The 16,410-nt window shown below is 42.6% G+C and overlaps 1 protein-coding gene across 2 annotated transcripts in view; it reads right to left on the bottom strand.

Moving 5' to 3' along the window:
- The window catches only part of LOC118399710 (copine-9-like), a 164,048-nt gene that overhangs the window by 78,697 nt on the left and 68,941 nt on the right, over positions 1–16,410 (bottom strand). Inside the window, exons 5-6 of one of the 2 annotated variants that reach the window (XM_052473955.1) lie at positions 9,396–9,435; positions 3,424–3,500 (exon numbers count right to left, since the gene is read on the bottom strand). In XM_052473955.1, coding sequence (XP_052329915.1) covers positions 3,424–3,500; positions 9,396–9,435 — 117 coding nt within the window. Of the gene's footprint in view, positions 1–3,423; positions 3,501–9,087; positions 9,152–9,395; positions 9,436–16,410 lie in introns of those variants that run through there. The other variant, XM_052473956.1, reaches the window with a different exon arrangement.

The following is a 16,410-nucleotide window of genomic DNA, read 5'->3' on the forward strand; positions in this document are numbered from 1 at the left end:
ACTTATAGATGTCCACATATTCAAGGTCGGAACCATCCAGGGTGGTGATGCTAGTCGGGCATGCGGGTGCAGGCAGCGATCGGTTGAAAAGCATGCATTTGGTTTTACTAGCGTTTAAGAGCAGTTGGAGGCCACGGAAGGAGTGTTGTATGGCATTGAAGCTCGTTTGGAGGTTAGATAGCACAGTGTCCAGGACGGGCCGGAAGTATATAGAATGGTGTCGTCTGCGTAGAGGTGGATCAGGGAATCGCCCGCAGCAAGAGCAACATCATTGATATATACAGAGAAAAGAGTCGGCCCGAGAATTGAACCCTGTGGCACCCCCATAGAGACTGCCAGAGGACCGGACAGCATGCCCTCCGATTTGACACACTGAACTCTGTCTGCAAAGTAATTGGTGAACCAGGCAAGGCAGTCATCCGAAAAACCGAGGCTACTGAGTCTGCCGATAAGAATATGGTGATTGACAGAGTCGAAAGCCTTGGCAAGGTCGATGATGACGAGATGGTGAGTGACCTGTTTGTTGACTTGGCTTTCGAAGACCTTAGATAGGCAGGGCAGGATGGATATAGGTCTGTAACAGTTTGGGTCCAGGGTGTCTCCCCCTTTGAAGAGGGGGATGACTGCGGCAGCTTTCCAATCCTTGGGGATCTCAGACGATATGAAAGAGAGGTTGAACAGGATGGTAATAGGGGTTGCGACAATGGCGGCGGATAGTTTCAGAAATAGAGGGTCCAGATTGTCAAGCCCAGCTGATTTGTACAGGTCCAGGTTTTGCAGCTCTTTCAGAACATCTGCTATCTGGATTTGGGTAAAGGAGAACCTGGAGAGGCTTGGGCGAGTAGCTGCGGGGGGGGGGCGGAGCTGTTGGCCGAGGTTGGAGTAGCCAGGCGGAAGGCATGGCCAGCCGTTGAGAAATGCTTGTTGAAGTAGGGAGGTGTAGCGAGAGGGAAGCATCTCTTTAATAGGGTGTCATGTCATTAAAAACCAGATTGAGTTTAAATAAATTAAATTGATTCCATTTCCAGCCGTCTGCTCTTATGTAGGTCAGAGGCCTGTTAAATAATTTAAATAGACACTGGAAGATGGTGTGTGTGTGTGTGTATGTTTACTATCCTTGTGGAGACCAGAAGTCCTCACAAGGATAGTAAAACAAGGACAATTCTGACAAGTGGGGACATTTCGCCGGTCCCCACAAGGAAAAAGGCTGGCTTAGGGGTTAGGTTTAGGGTTATGGGTCGAATGAGGGTTAGAATTAGGATTAGGGGTTAGTGGTTAGGTTTAGTAGCTAGGGTTAGGGGTTTGAGTTTAAGGAAAATAGGATTACAGGCTACAGCTATAAACAACATGTTTCAAATGTTTTGCCTGCGGCAATAGAACCCTGACCTGTTCACCGGATGTACTACCTTGTCCCAGACCAGCAGGTGCGGTAGAGATACTCTGAATGATCGGCTATGAAAAGCCAACTGACATTTACTCCTGAGGTGCTGATCAGTTGCACCCTCGACAACCACTGTGATTATTATTATCTGACGCTGCTGGTCATCTATGAACATTTAAACATCTTGGCCATGTTCTGTTATAATCTCCACCAGGCACAGCCAGAAGAGGACTGGCCACCCCTCAGAGCCTGGTTCTTCTCTAGGTTTCTTCCTAGGTTCCGGCCTATCTATGTAGTTTTTCCTTGCCACCGTGCTTCTGCACCTGCATTGCTTGCTGTTTGGGGTTTTAGGCTGCGTTTCTGTACAGCATTTTGTGACAGCAGCTGATGTAAGAAGGGCTTTATAAATACATTTGATTGATTGATTGATACCCCAAGAGACTTGCAGCTGTAATTGCAGCAAAAGGTAGCTCTACAAAGTATTGACTCGGGGGGGGGTATATCCCATCACCACTGTATATGGCAGTGGTGATGGGCTCCCCTATAGTCCTCAGCCTTTGAATGCCACTGGGCACTTTTTGTCCCTTTACCTGAGATCTGAAAGCAGATCATCTCTGATGTCATTTTAGAGAACAGAATGTAGAAGATGAAACAGTCATCCCCATTGAAATTTTGGTGATAGAAGCAGATGGAGAAATTATGCTCTCTCAGTTGCCATAGAAACATGCCCATCAAGTCACACAACACACACACAACACTCTTTCAGTCAGCACAATGCAGTCAAAAGGCACCATGCAGTCAAAATGTACATTTACGTAGTTTAGCAGAAGCTCTCTTTTCACATGGTTGCCTCGAGGATTCAAAGCAGCGACCTCTCGGTTACTGGCCCAACGCTCTTAACCGCTAGGCTACCTGCCTATTTACTATTTCCCACTAAACATGGTGACATACAGCACTGTAATCCAAGAGCAGCGAAGCCTTATTGACAAGTATCCTGCATTGGGAAATTCCCCACCAGGCTCACATGAAGATAAATGACATGGCCAAGATAGACAAGCCAAGTGGGACAGACAGTGATAGGATAGGAATATGATTTATCTAGGTCTGATAATGAACTACATGGTTCACAACACTGTTAGGAGAGTTTCCCATCTCTCAGAGTGTGTGCTTTATGGCATTGTTGTGTTGTCTGTTACTCACACCAACCAAGAGAAACAGAAAGAGCGAAAGAGAGTGAGAGAGAAAGAAAGAGATAGAAAGCGAAAGTGAGAGCAGGAGAGAGCACGAGTGAGAGAGAGAGAAAGAGAGAGCAGGAGAGAGCGCGAGTGAGAGAGAGAGAGAAAGAGAGAGCGAAAGTGAGAGCAGGAGAGAGAGCATGAGTGAGTGAGAGATAGAAAGAGAGAGCGAAAGTGAGAGCGGGAGAGAGCACGAGAGAGAGAAAGAGAGAGCGAGAGCGAGAGCGGGAGAGAGAGCGCGCGCGAGAGAGAAGGACAAAGTTCTCAGTGTGTTGGTTATCAACTTTAATTGAAAAAGGCCCAATTCCATGCTGAGTCATCCACAGGGCCAGTGTTGTGTCACTGACCTGGTTTCAAACACCATTGTAAATCATTTGAAATACCCCTGCTATGCCTGTTGCAAGGAACCAATAAAAAAGTGCCACAGTGCAAACCCATCCCAACTGACACTCCCGACAGTCTTAAGAAAGCGCTCAAAGCATTTGAAAGATTTAAATTAGTATTTGAACCCAGGTCTGGTTGTTCGGCTTTCACAAGGGATGCCTAACTATGTCTACAGCATGTGTTACTGCCTCACGCTCTCGTAGAATCTCTAGTTACATGCCTGCCGTACAGTGGGAGCCTCTGGGCTTAGACACACCAATAATTGTGTTCTTGTTTTTCCCAATCTAAGGGGCAATGAGAACATTGTGAGATTGTGGAGGCCTGTCAAATGCAGAGACGTACAGTGACAGATCGTGTTGTGATGCATGCTTGCACACAGCAGATACACAGTAGATACTTGATAGAAGTCATTGGTAGACTTACGACAGGGTTCTCTCCAGCCGACTGCCTGTGGACCCAATGATCTCCCCCAGAGTGCAGAACATCTGGCCCAGGAAGTCCTGTAACGGGAGAACAACTGGCTCATATTACCCATGAAGTACCAGTTTTTAACACCTAGCTCATATTACCCATGAAGTACCAGTTTTTAACACCTAGCTCATATTACCCATGGAGTACCAGATTTAAAACGTAGCACATATTATCCACAGAGTACCAGATTTAACACCTAGCTCATATTACCCATGGAGTACCAGATTTAAAACGTAGCACATATTATCCACAGAGTACCAGATTTAACACCTAGCTCATATTACCCATGGAGTACCAGATTTAACACCTAGCTCATATTAACCATGGAGTACCAGATTTAACACCTAGCTCATATTATCCATGGAGTACCAGATTTAACACCTAGCTCATATTACCCATGGAGTACCAGATTTAACACCTAGCTCATATTACCCATGGAGTACCAGATTTAACACCTAGCTCATATTATCCATGGAGTACCAGATTTAACACCTAGCTCATATTACCCATGGAGTACCAGATTTAACACCTAGCTCATATTACCCATGGAGTACCAGATTTAACACCTAGCTCATATTACCCATGGAGTACCAGATTTAACTCCTAGCTCATATTACCCATGGAGTACCAGATTTAACTCCTAGCTCATATTATCCATGGAGTACCAGATTTAACTCCTAGCTCATATTATCCATGGAGTACCAGATTTACACAACATGGGGAAACATTTTCCTCTGTTAAAGACACCTGCGCTGAGAGCTAATGCACTGTAAATGTAGTTCTAATCTACATCGCAGCTTATCTTTTAACTTTTCTTTAGGAACTTTCATTTAACCTGAGATATAGTTAAGGCACGATATTCACACGCCAAAAGTAATGCAATCGCCATGTGCAGTATATGTGATCTCTGGTCCTATTATTACATTATTACAGATATATAGTGCCTTCAGAAAGTATTCACACCCCTTGACTTTTCCCTCATTTTGTTGTGTTACAGCCTGAATTTACAATTGATCAATTTTGATCACTGGCCTACACGCAATACCTAGCGGTTAAGAGCGTTGGGCCAGTAGCCAAAAGGTTGCAGGTTTGAATTCCCGAGCTGACTAGGTGAACAATCTGCCGATGTGCCTTTGAGCAAGGCACTTAACCCTAATAGTAAATATAATGTATTGCTACAATTTTAGAAAAAAATCATCTGAGTCAATAAGTATTCAACCCCTTTGTTATGACAAGCCAAAATAAATGTAGGAGTAAAAATGCAACAAGTTCACATAGTAAGTTTTATGGACTCACTCTGTGTGCAATAATAGTGTTTAACATGATTTCTGAATGACTACCTCATCTCAGTACCCCACACATACAATTATCTGTAAGGTCCCTCAGTTGAGCAGAGAATTTCAAACACAGATTCAACCACAAAGACCAGGGAGGTTTTCCAATGCCTCGCAAAGGGGGGCACCAATTCGTAGATGGGTAAAAAATAATTTAAAAAATACATTGAATATCCCTTTAAGCATGGTGAAGTTATTAATTACACTTTGGGTGGTGTATCAATACACCCAGTCACTACAAAGACACAGACCTCCTTAACTCCAGTTGCTGGAGAGGAAGGAAACCACTCCGGTATTTCACCATGAGGCCAATGGTGACTTTAAAACAGTTACATAATTTAATTTCTGTGATAGAAAACTGAGGATGGATCAACAACATTGCAGTTACTCCATAATACTAAGCTAATTGACAGAGTGAAAAGATGAAAATCCAACGCAACACATCACAGAGGAGCACTCAACATATTTTCAAGCATGGTGGTGGCTTCATCATGTTATGGGTATGCTGATCATCGGTATGGACTAGCGAGTTTTTTATGGAATGGAATAGATGGAATAAATGGAATAGAGGTAAGCACAGGCAAAATCCAACAGGAAAACCTAGTTCAGTCTGCTTTCCAACAGACACTGGGAGACAAATTCACCTTTCAGCAGGACAAAAACACAAGTACAAATATACACTGGAGTTGCTTACCAAGACGGCATTGAATGTTCCTGAATGGCATAGTTACACTTTTGACTTAAATCGGCTTAAAAATCTATGGCAAGACTAGAAAACGGCTGTCTAACAATGATCAACAACTAACTTGACAGAGCTTGAAGAATTATTTAATTATTTAATAATGCGAAAATATTGTACAATACAGGTGTTAGAGATGAACCCAGAAGAAAATCACAGCTTTAAACTGCTGCTAAAGGTGATTCTAACATGTATTGACTCAGGGAATTGAAAACTTATCTAATCAAATATATAATTTTTAACAAATGTTAGCATTTTCTTACACTTCGACATTAGAGTATTTTGTGTGGATCATTGACGTAAAATGACATTTCAATCCCACTTTGTAATACAACAAAATATGGAGAATATAAAGGGGTTATGAATACTTTCTGAAGGAACTGTAATTCCAATGCGAGAACCCAAATGACGCCCCCGGGTATAGCTAGCTACATATTGTTATGTTACATCAAAGAAATAGATACACTATGTTCTGATTTTCGTGGTAGCCTATTTGTTCCCCTGGTTGTGAATGGAACTGTATGTATTGGAAAGTGCATTTTGCCATATCACAACTGTCACGCCCTGACCTTAGAGAGCCTTTTTATGTCTCTATTTGGTTTGGTCAGGGTGTGATTTGGGTGGGCATTATATGTTCTGTTGTTTTCTATGTTTTTGTATTTCTATGTTTTGGCCAGGTATGGTTCTCAATCAGGGACAGCTGTCTATCGTTGTCTCTGTTTGGGAATCATACTTAGGCAGTATGATTTGTGGGAAGTTGTCTTGGTTATGGGCACTATAGCCCTTTTGTTATTTCTTGTTTTGTTGGCGACATTTTACAAATAAAAGAAAATGTACGCTCACTACACTGCACCTTGGTCTCATTCCGACGACGGCCGTGACAACATGTTGCTGAACTCAAGAGCAACATGATTTTCCATGAATGAAGCGAGCCTATAGGCCTATTCATATGGCAAGAAAGCATGGCTGCATCTCACTGTAGTAGGCTGTAGGCTTTTGGATCTTCATGTTTGTTTATTACATTTGTTTACTGTTAATGTAACTAGCCTAAGTATAGATTGTGTCATGACTTTTTAAACTTTAGATTTTGTTTACTTTGTATCGCTGTTTTGTTCTGTTTGCATTCAATAGTTCACATTCGCAGTTGTGTCAGTATTCTTAGCCAAACTGCTACTCAGTGTTTTTGTTTGCATGCATGAATAACTAGGCTACTACTTTCAGCATTAAGTTAGCATTATTTTGGTGAGACAGCTGTGTGTACGTCTGCATTCACACAGGCTGTTTGTAATAGGTGAATTGCCCTATCTACTATATATTTACCAAAACTGCTTGCAAAGAAAATTACAAATCATGTTAAACACTATTAGCACACACAGAGTCCATGCAACTTATTGTGATTTGTTAAGCACATTTCTACTCCTGACCTTATTTAGGTTTGTCATGACGAAGGGGTTAAATACTTAAATAATCTAAATGTAATCCATTTTAAATTCAAGCTGTAACACAACAAAATGTGGAATACTTTGAAGGCTCTGCATATTGAATTCTGCTTAGATCACGCTATCCCAAAATAAACATAAAAGTTCCAATTCAAGAAGTGACAGGTTGGCAAAAGATCTCTGCTGTGCTCTACCAGCTCCACGGACAGCACTCTACAACCTAAAGCAAGATCTCTGCTGTGCTCTACCAGCTCCACGAACAGCACTCTACAACCTAAAGCAAGATCTCTGCTGTGCTCTACCAGCTCCACGAACAGCACTCTACAACCTAAAGCAAGATCTCTGCGGTGCTCTACCAGCTCCACGGACAGCACTCTACAACCTAAAGCAAGATCTCTGCTGTGCTCTACCAGCTCCACGAACAGCACTCTACAACCTAAAGCAAGATCTCTGCTGTGCTCTACCAGCTCCACGAACAGCACTCTACAACCTAAAGCAAGATCTCTGCGGTGCTCTACCAGCTCCACGGACAGCACTCTACAACCTAAAGCAAGATCTCTGCTGTGCTCTACCAGCTCCACGGACAGCACTCTACAACCTAAAGCAAGATCTCTGCGGTGCTCTACCAGCTCCACGGACAGCACTCTACAACCTAAAGCAAGATCTCTGCTGTGCTCTACCAGCTCCACGGACAGCACTCTACAACCTAAAGCAAGATCTCTGCGGTGCTCTACCAGCTCCACGGACAGCACTCTACAACCTAAAGCAAGATCTCTGCGGTGCTCTACCAGCTCCACGGACAGCACTCTACAACCTAAAGCAAGATCTCTGCTGTGCTCTACCAGCTCCACGGACAGCACTCTACAACCTAAAGCAAGATCTCTGCTGTGCTCTACCAGCTCCACGAACAGCACTCTACAACCTAAAGCAAGATCTCTGCTGTGCTCTACCAGCTCCACGAACAGCACTCTACAACCTAAAGCAAGATCTCTGCGGTGCTCTACCAGCTCCACGGACAGCACTCTACAACCTAAAGCAAGATCTCTGCTGTGCTCTACCAGCTCCACGGACAGCACTCTACAACCTAAAGCAAGATCTCTGCTGTGCTCTACCAGCTCCACGGACAGCACTCTACAACCTAAAGCAAGATCTCTGCTGTGCTCTACCAGCTCCACGGACAGCACTCTACAACCTAAAGCAAGATCTCTGCGGTGCTCTACCAGCTCCACGGACAGCACTCTACAACCTAAAGCAAGATCTCTGCGGTGCTCTACCAGCTCCACGGACAGCACTCTACAACCTAAAGCAAGATCTCTGCTGTGCTCTACCAGCTCCACGGACAGCACTCTACAACCTAAAGCAAGATCTCTGCTGTGCTCTACCAGCTCCACGGACAGCACTCTACAACCTAAAGCAAGATCTCTGCTGTGCTCTACCAGCTCCACGGACAGCACTCTACAACCTAAAGCAAGATCTCTGCTGTGCTCTACCAGCTCCACAAACAGCACTCTACAACCAAAAGCAAGATCTCTGCTGTGCTCTACCAGCTCCACGGACAGCACTCTACAACCTAAAGCAAGATCTCTGCTGTGCTCTACCAGCTCCACGGACAGCAATCTACAACCAAAAGCAAGATCTCTGCTGTGCTCTACCAGCTCCACGGACAGCACTCTACAACCTAAAGCAAGATCTCTGCTGTGCTCTACCAGCTCCACGGACAGCACTCTACAACCTAAAGCAAGATCTCTGCTGTGCTCTACCAGCTCCACGGACAGCACTCTACAACCTAAAGCAAGATCTCTGCGGTGCTCTACCAGCTCCACGGACAGCACTCTACAACCTAAAGCAAGATCTCTGCTGTGCTCTACCAGCTCCACGGACAGCACTCTACAACCTAAAGCAAGATCTCTGCTGTGCTCTACCAGCTCCACGGACAGCACTCTACAACCTAAAGCAAGATCTTCATAAAAACCAACCAGCTAGATTGTTTGTTCCCTTTTCAGAAGATCCACATTTATGTGTCCTTAAAAGGCTATAACTAATTACAAAAACGCTATTCCTTGTGATTCGTCAAACCGTGTTTATAGTAATGTTGTTGACTAACCTTCTACTCATCCACAATGGTTTGCAATAGAGAGAGAAAAACAGATCTGTTAGTTGGAAATCTGCAGAGACAAAAAAAAAACAGCATTCTGTTTTTGTATAAAAATAATTCAAATTCATTATTCCGACATTCCCTCCTTGAAGAAGAATATCACTTAGTAATCAAATCAAAGACTAACCAAATGTAACAGCTTTAATAGGGAAGTATTTTCCCTTGACAGCTAATGAGCTGTAAACATAACGAAGTGACATGAAAATATGCAAGATATTCAGCTTATATTAATAGCATGATATCACCAGTGTACTTACATGTTTTGAAATGTTTGAACTTCTGGTGTCCACATTGTACCTGTCAGAAAAAGGAACAATACATCAGCACCTGGTGATGGGTTGAATCTACCAAGAAAATCAAAGTTACTTTAAAAAGGGTCAATCTGCAGTTTCTACAGCAATGTTTTGACTTCAATAAATAATATGTAGGCTTTTATTCTTGAAGAATATAACTTAGAAATGCCTCATGAGCTTAGTTCAACTGTTGTACCCCATCAGAACACAAAATAATAAAATAAGGTTGTTTTACTCTAATGTATGTATACAAACACTATTGCCTCAAAACAATTATTTTGATATCATGGATGGTCAGTCCATGCATCCATATCTCTGTCTATGAATTTGAGAGGGATTGTCACGTTCGCTGGAATAATTATCGAACCAAGCTGCAGCGCGATATGCTTTGCACATATTATTTATTAGAAACGCACAAAACAACCAAGAAGGACTGAAACAAACAACGAACTGTAACTAAGAGGTGTAACATACACTAACTCAAAACAATATCCCATAAAACACAACTGGAAAAAATGCTACTTAAATATGATCCCCAATTAGAGACAAAGATAGCCAGCTGCTTCTAATTGGGAATCATACCAAACACCAACATAGAAAAACTAAACTAGAACCCCACATAGAAAATAATAACTAGAAAAAAAAACAGTCACGCCCTGACCTACTCTACCATAGAAAATATAAGGGCTCTCTATGGTCAGGACGTGACAGTGATTGCATTTCTCCAGACCCATTTTTACCAAAATAGTTGTGGGGAAAAAGCTTTGTTGTTGTTCCAACTGCTGATTGCCCCTTTAAAACTCTTGCCTATCTGAACAAGTGTTGTTTCTGTGGTTTAAAAAAAAGATCCTATTCTGGATTTCTATTTCGTACATTTGATATTGAACTCTGCATTGTTGAGGAAGAGCTTGTATGTAAGCATTTAGCTGGATGGTTTACACCTTTTGTATTCTGTACATGTGACAAATAACATGTGACAAAGATCTTTTTATATGTTCCTTAGGGATGCCAGGATACAGTGTCTATATTAGGACGGTGATAAACTACCCTGAAACAAAGACTACATTCACTGTTTCTCTGAATCCGTCTGTTCTCTCTCTGTTCTCTCCCTTCTTTCAAAGTCACAAGGATTTGGCATCGCTGTCACTCATCCTTATCAGGAGTTAATGTCAGTGTCAACAGGAGTTACTTTCAGTCTCATCAGGAATTATGGTTTGTCTACGTGACACTGACACCAACTCCTTGTGACTCTGAGACTGTCCTTATATGGACACCGTAATAGTAGCCTAAATTGTTTTTCATTTCATTTAAATAAAAAACAAACACCCTTGCTTTTCATGAACTAACCCTCACACACATCTTTTCTTACTAGCATTGACTTTGCTGATAGCTACTTTAATGGGAAACAATATATTGACTTTGACCGTGTGGTCTTAAAATGAATGAACTAACTGTAAGTAACTTTAGATAAGAGTGTCTGCAAATGACAAAAATCTAAATGTAAAAATGTAACATTCACCTGGTTCTTAATAGAAAACAACGTGCTATCAGTTGTTAGGTTGACACCAAAATTATCTTCACGCCAATAGCTACATTATTTTTTTATTTATTTTTTATTTGACCTTTATTTAACTAGGCAAGTCAGTTAAGAACACATTCTTATTTTCAATGACGGCCTGGGAACAGTGGGTTAACTGCCTGTTCAGGGGCAGAACGACAGATTTGTACCTTGTCAGCTAGGGGGTTTGAACTCGCAACCTTCTGGTTACTAGTCCAACGCTCTAACCATTAGGCTACCCTGCCGCCCCATCTGGAATTAACCCAAAACTATTTATCAAGCATTGATAAAGTAATAACTAGTTACCATATATAATATGTACCTTTATGACTTTGTGCCCCTCTCCCCACAGGTGTGATTACTACCTCTGAGGGTTTAGAGCTTGAGGTAGTTACCTCTGCAGGCTAAAGTTAAATCTACACTTGGTTTCCTCTATTGTAATCGCTCCTCTTTCACCCCAGCTGCCAAACTAACCCTGATTTAGATGACCATCTTACCCATGCTAGATTATGGAGACGCAATTAATAGATGGGCAGGTTAGGGTGCTCTCGAGTGGCTAGATGTTCTTTACCATTCGGCCATCAGATTTGCCACCAATGCTCCTTATAGGACACATCACTGCACTCTATACTCCTCTGTAAACTGTAAATCTCTCTATATTCTCTATGTCGCACTGGTTGATGCTTATTTACAAAACCCTCTTAGGCCTCACTCCCCCCTATCGGAGATATCTACTGCAGCCCTCATACTCCACATATACCCGTTCTGCCAGTCACATTCTGTTAAAGGTCCGCAAAGCACACACATCCCTGGGTGGCTCGTCTTTTCAGTTCACTGCAGCTAGCAACTGGAATGAGCTGCAACAAACACTCAAACTGGACAGTTTTATCACAATCTCTTCATTCAAAGACTCAATCATGGACACTTACTGACCGTTGTGGCTGCTTTGCGTGATGTATTGTCGTCTCTACCTTCTTGCCCTTTGTGCTGTTGTCATGTTTGTACCATGTTTTGTGCCGCTACCATGTTGTGCTGCTGCCATGTTGTGCTGCTGCCATGTTGTGCTGCTGCCATGTTGTGCTGCTGCCATGTTGTGTTGCTACCATGTTGTGCTGCTACCATGTTGTGCTGCTGCCATGTTGTGCTGCTACCATGTTGTGTTGCTGCCATGTTGTGCCGCTACCATGTTGTGCTGCTGCCATGTTGTGCTGCTGCCATGTTGTGCTGCTGCCATGTTGTGCTGCTGCCATGTTGTGTTGCTACCATGCTGTGATTTCACGTGTTGCTGCCATGCTGTGTTGTTGTCTTAGGCCTCTTTTTATGTAGTGTTGTGGTGTCTCTCTTGTCGTGATGTGTGTTCTGTCCTATATTTGTATTTTATTTGGTATTTTTAATCCCAGCCCTCGTCCCCATAGGAGGCATTCTGTATTATTGGTACGCTGTCATTGTAAATAATAATTAGTTCTTAACTGACCTGCCTAGTTAAATAAAGGTTAAATTAAAAGGTTCAATCAAAATAAATCTAAAATTAAACAAAGTAAACACCTGGTAAAATCATGACTGTAAGTTAAACCATAAACATACATGAATGTACTTCCTCATATAGTACAGGCAGCCTAAACTTAACTGTAATCAAATCCGGACTTTACAGCTGTGCATGAAGATGAAACTATAGATTACCCACACAGGACAGGTAAACATCATGTTTAATAAATAAATAAGCAGTGTGTATGTAGATACGAAGGAAGAGTCAAGAATGACAAAGACAAATGGATGTGGATCCGAATGGTAATGAATTCCAAAATAGGATCGACTGTATGAATTGAAGACCCTATCATCCCCCTCCCACCCAGCAGGGGGGGAAACGTGGCACTTCTACCTCGTCATCCTCACGGTGCTCTCTTAAGTGCCAACATAACGAGTTCCTATAAAAAGCTTGTTTGACAAAGGAAATCCACTTGCTGCTTAACTGATTTACACAAATTACTGTACATTACAAAATAATATAATGCATTTTTCTTCTCCGTCTGGAATCTCTCTCTCCCTTTGCACCCACTCGTTTCTGTCAGTGTTTTTGAAGTCAAACAGTGGAGGACGATGCACTGCCTCGTGCTAAAGAGAAACAGCAACCTTGCCATCATCTGGGTCCTTTGAAAAGATTATGAAGGAGATTTTCAATAGGACCGAGGGGTCAAATGCTTGACTTGACCGTAATTAACAAGATGAGCTCCTCCAGGACTCCACGGTAGAGTCAAAAGGAAATACTATAGACATTTTAAAGATAGTTAAGTTGGATAGTTGACAGGCATTTGGATAGCTGACTTTATTGAAGATGTACACAGTGTTTGTAAGTAGCCTGTTACCTGCACATTCCAAGACATACATCTGTATTGAATTTGTTTCCCAGGAGAAATATAGTGGCAAGAAAAAGTATGTGGACCCTTTTTAAATTACCTGGATTTCTGCATACATTTTAATCTGATCTTTGTCCAAGTCACAATAATAGATAAATACAGTGTGTTTAAACTAATAACACAAACATTATTCTATTTTTCTTGTCTATATTGAATACATCATTTATACATTCACAGTGTAGGTTGGAAAAAGTATGTGAACCCCGAGGCTAATGACTTCACTAAAAGCTCATTGGAGTCAATGAGGTTAAGAATAATCCTAGAGTGTCAGCTAAATACTTACAGAAATGTATTTTAAGATGCTAACATCTCTGTTGACGAGTCTACGATACGTAAAACACTAAACAAGAATGGTGTTCATGGGAGGACACCATGGAAGAAGCCACTGATGTCCAAAAAAAAACATTGCCGCATGTCTGAAGTTCGCAAGAGCACCTGGATGGTCCACAGCGCTACTGGCAAAATATTCTGTGGACAAAAGGCACAGGACACCAACATCAAAACCTCATCCCAACTGTAAAATATGGTGGAGGGATCCTGGGTCTCCCTAACCTGCCGCCACTCCCCCAGTGCTCTCTCCCTCTGTGTGTGTGTGTGTGTGTGTGTGTGTGTGTGTGTGTGTGTGTGTGTGTGTGTGTGTGTGTGTGTGTGTGTGTGTGTGTGTGTGTGTGTGTGTGTGTGTGTGTGTGTGTGTGTGTGTGTGTGTGTGTGTGTGTGTGTGTGTGTGTGTGTGTGTGTGTGTGTGTGTGTGTGTGTGTGTGTGTGTGTAGACAGGTGTGCTGGAGGCAGAGCAGATCCCCACCAGCTGCAACCTGTTACATAATCAAGACCTCGACAAATACTCAGCCCTGCCACTTCCACGCTGCTAGATCGTAACCTCTGCTCAGTCAGTCTGCGTTTTTTAGCCGATTGTTCCTGCTTAGATCCTGTTTTCATGTTATGCCTGTTTTCCTTTGCCTGACGCTGTTTTCCTCTCTGTTACGGTTCTGCCAGTTCTAACACTGGTCCCTGTCTCCAGTCCCACGTCTTGTCATCCTGCTACTCTGTCCTGGACCCCCCACTCCACTGCATCCTTGGATTCCCCTCTGGTCCTGCCTCCCCAGTCCCAACCCCTCCCGCTCCAGTCTCAGCCTCCACACCTAGCTTCCTGCAACCCGCCCGAGCTTCCCCTGGCCTGCTCCCCATCTTCCCCCTGTGTTTCAATAAATACCTTGGTTACCTCATCCCAGTCTCCTCGTCTGAGTCTACTCTTGGGTTCACCTGTTCCGTGCCATGTGACTCTGCTTTGCTGCCACAGGGCCTGGACAGCTTGCTGTCATCGACGGAAAAATGAATTCATCAAGACATTTTGCAGGAGAATGTAAGGCTATCTATCCGCCAATTGAAGCTCAACAGAAGTTTGGTGACGCAACAGGACAACGACCCAAAAGACAGAAGTAAGTCAACAACGGAATGCCTTGAACAGAAGAAAATACACCTTCTGGAGTGGCCCAGTCAGTCCTGACCTCAACCCGATTGAGATGCTGTGGCATGACCTCAAGAGCGGTTCACACCAGACAACCCAAGAATATTTTGGAACTGAAATAGTTTTGTAAAGAGGAATGGTCCAAAATTCCTCCTGACCGTTGTGCAGGTCTGATCTGCAACTACAGAAAACATTTGGTTGAGGTTATTGCTGCCAAAGGAGGGTCAATCTGTTATTAAATCCAAGGGTTCACATACTTTTCCAACCTGCACTATGAATGTTTACACGGTGTGTTCAACAGATATGTAAAATTATAATTGTTTGTGTGTTATTAGTTTAAGCAGACTGTCTATTGTTGTGATGAAGATCAGATAAAAATGCAGAAATCCAGGTAATTCTAAAGGGTTCACATACTTTCTCTTCCCACTGTAGCTGCTGTGTAGAACCTGAGAGACTGACAAGGCCCTTGGATGGGATTCAGGTACAGAGAGCCAATTGTGGTGCTAGTACGGTATTGCGAAGCCATACGGACCCGCTAGATCCAGGGAGGATATCAGAACTTCGCTACACATGCAATAACATCTGCTAAACATGTGTATGTGACAAATACAATTTGATTGTGATTTGATAAAGGTAGTGTAAGATGGTGAGAAAGATTGAGCTGTCAAAATGAGTCTGTCGAAACGTCATTGTCAAATGCAAACTGAGAAAGATGTATTAAGGCTACTATGAATGCCTTCACTCTTTAAAAAATATCAGGGTTATTCTGCTGTCCCTGTAGGAGAAACCTTTTGGTTCTAGGTCGTTTTAAAAGTCTGGCTTGGCCCTACGAGAATGTAAGATATCTTCTAAAAGTAATTTATCACACTTTATAACATCTTCAAAGATAAATGTTCAAGTTCTTCTTACATAATGTTTGTATTTTGAATACAAAACATCACAAAGGTATTTGAAACTATTCTATTCTCCAACTCTCAACTTTTCTTTCAACTTATCCTCTGTTATTATTTCCCCTCTCCTTTACAGCTCTGTGATGGACAGGTGAGGGTTCTGCATGGCCAGGAGAGAGGCCGCAGTACTAGGGCACCATGACAGAACTGACAACGGTGTGACAGACAGACAGACAACCGAGCTCACTGCTCCAGCATCTGGAAAACTCTGATTTGGAAATCTAGGACAAAACTAAGAAATGGAATAAACACTTAGGAAAGAGCTTTAAAAAAGCTGCTCAGTTGTTCAAGCTTCACATGCAGACCAGTTCATTTGTAAATGAGGATCGATCATAGGCACAGGCCCTCATTTCTACCAATTCATCACAAATGAAGTGGTGTCTTTTCAGAAGAAGACATGCCTTCAGTTCTTTCATTAACAGCCTCTCTTAATTTTGGCATAAATCTGCTTCCATATGTTGCCACCGTGTTTCAGAGCAGCAGAGGAAAAGAAGAGTTTTTAGTGATAAAACTGAAAACTAGGGGCCAATGTGTATTGTGATGAAAAGTAGAGAGGCTCACCTGAAGACTGAGAAAGCTATAACAACCACAT

Source organism: Oncorhynchus keta, chromosome 21 (assembly GCF_023373465.1).
Source record: "Oncorhynchus keta strain PuntledgeMale-10-30-2019 chromosome 21, Oket_V2, whole genome shotgun sequence".
Lineage (NCBI taxonomy): Eukaryota > Metazoa > Chordata > Actinopteri > Salmoniformes > Salmonidae > Oncorhynchus > Oncorhynchus keta.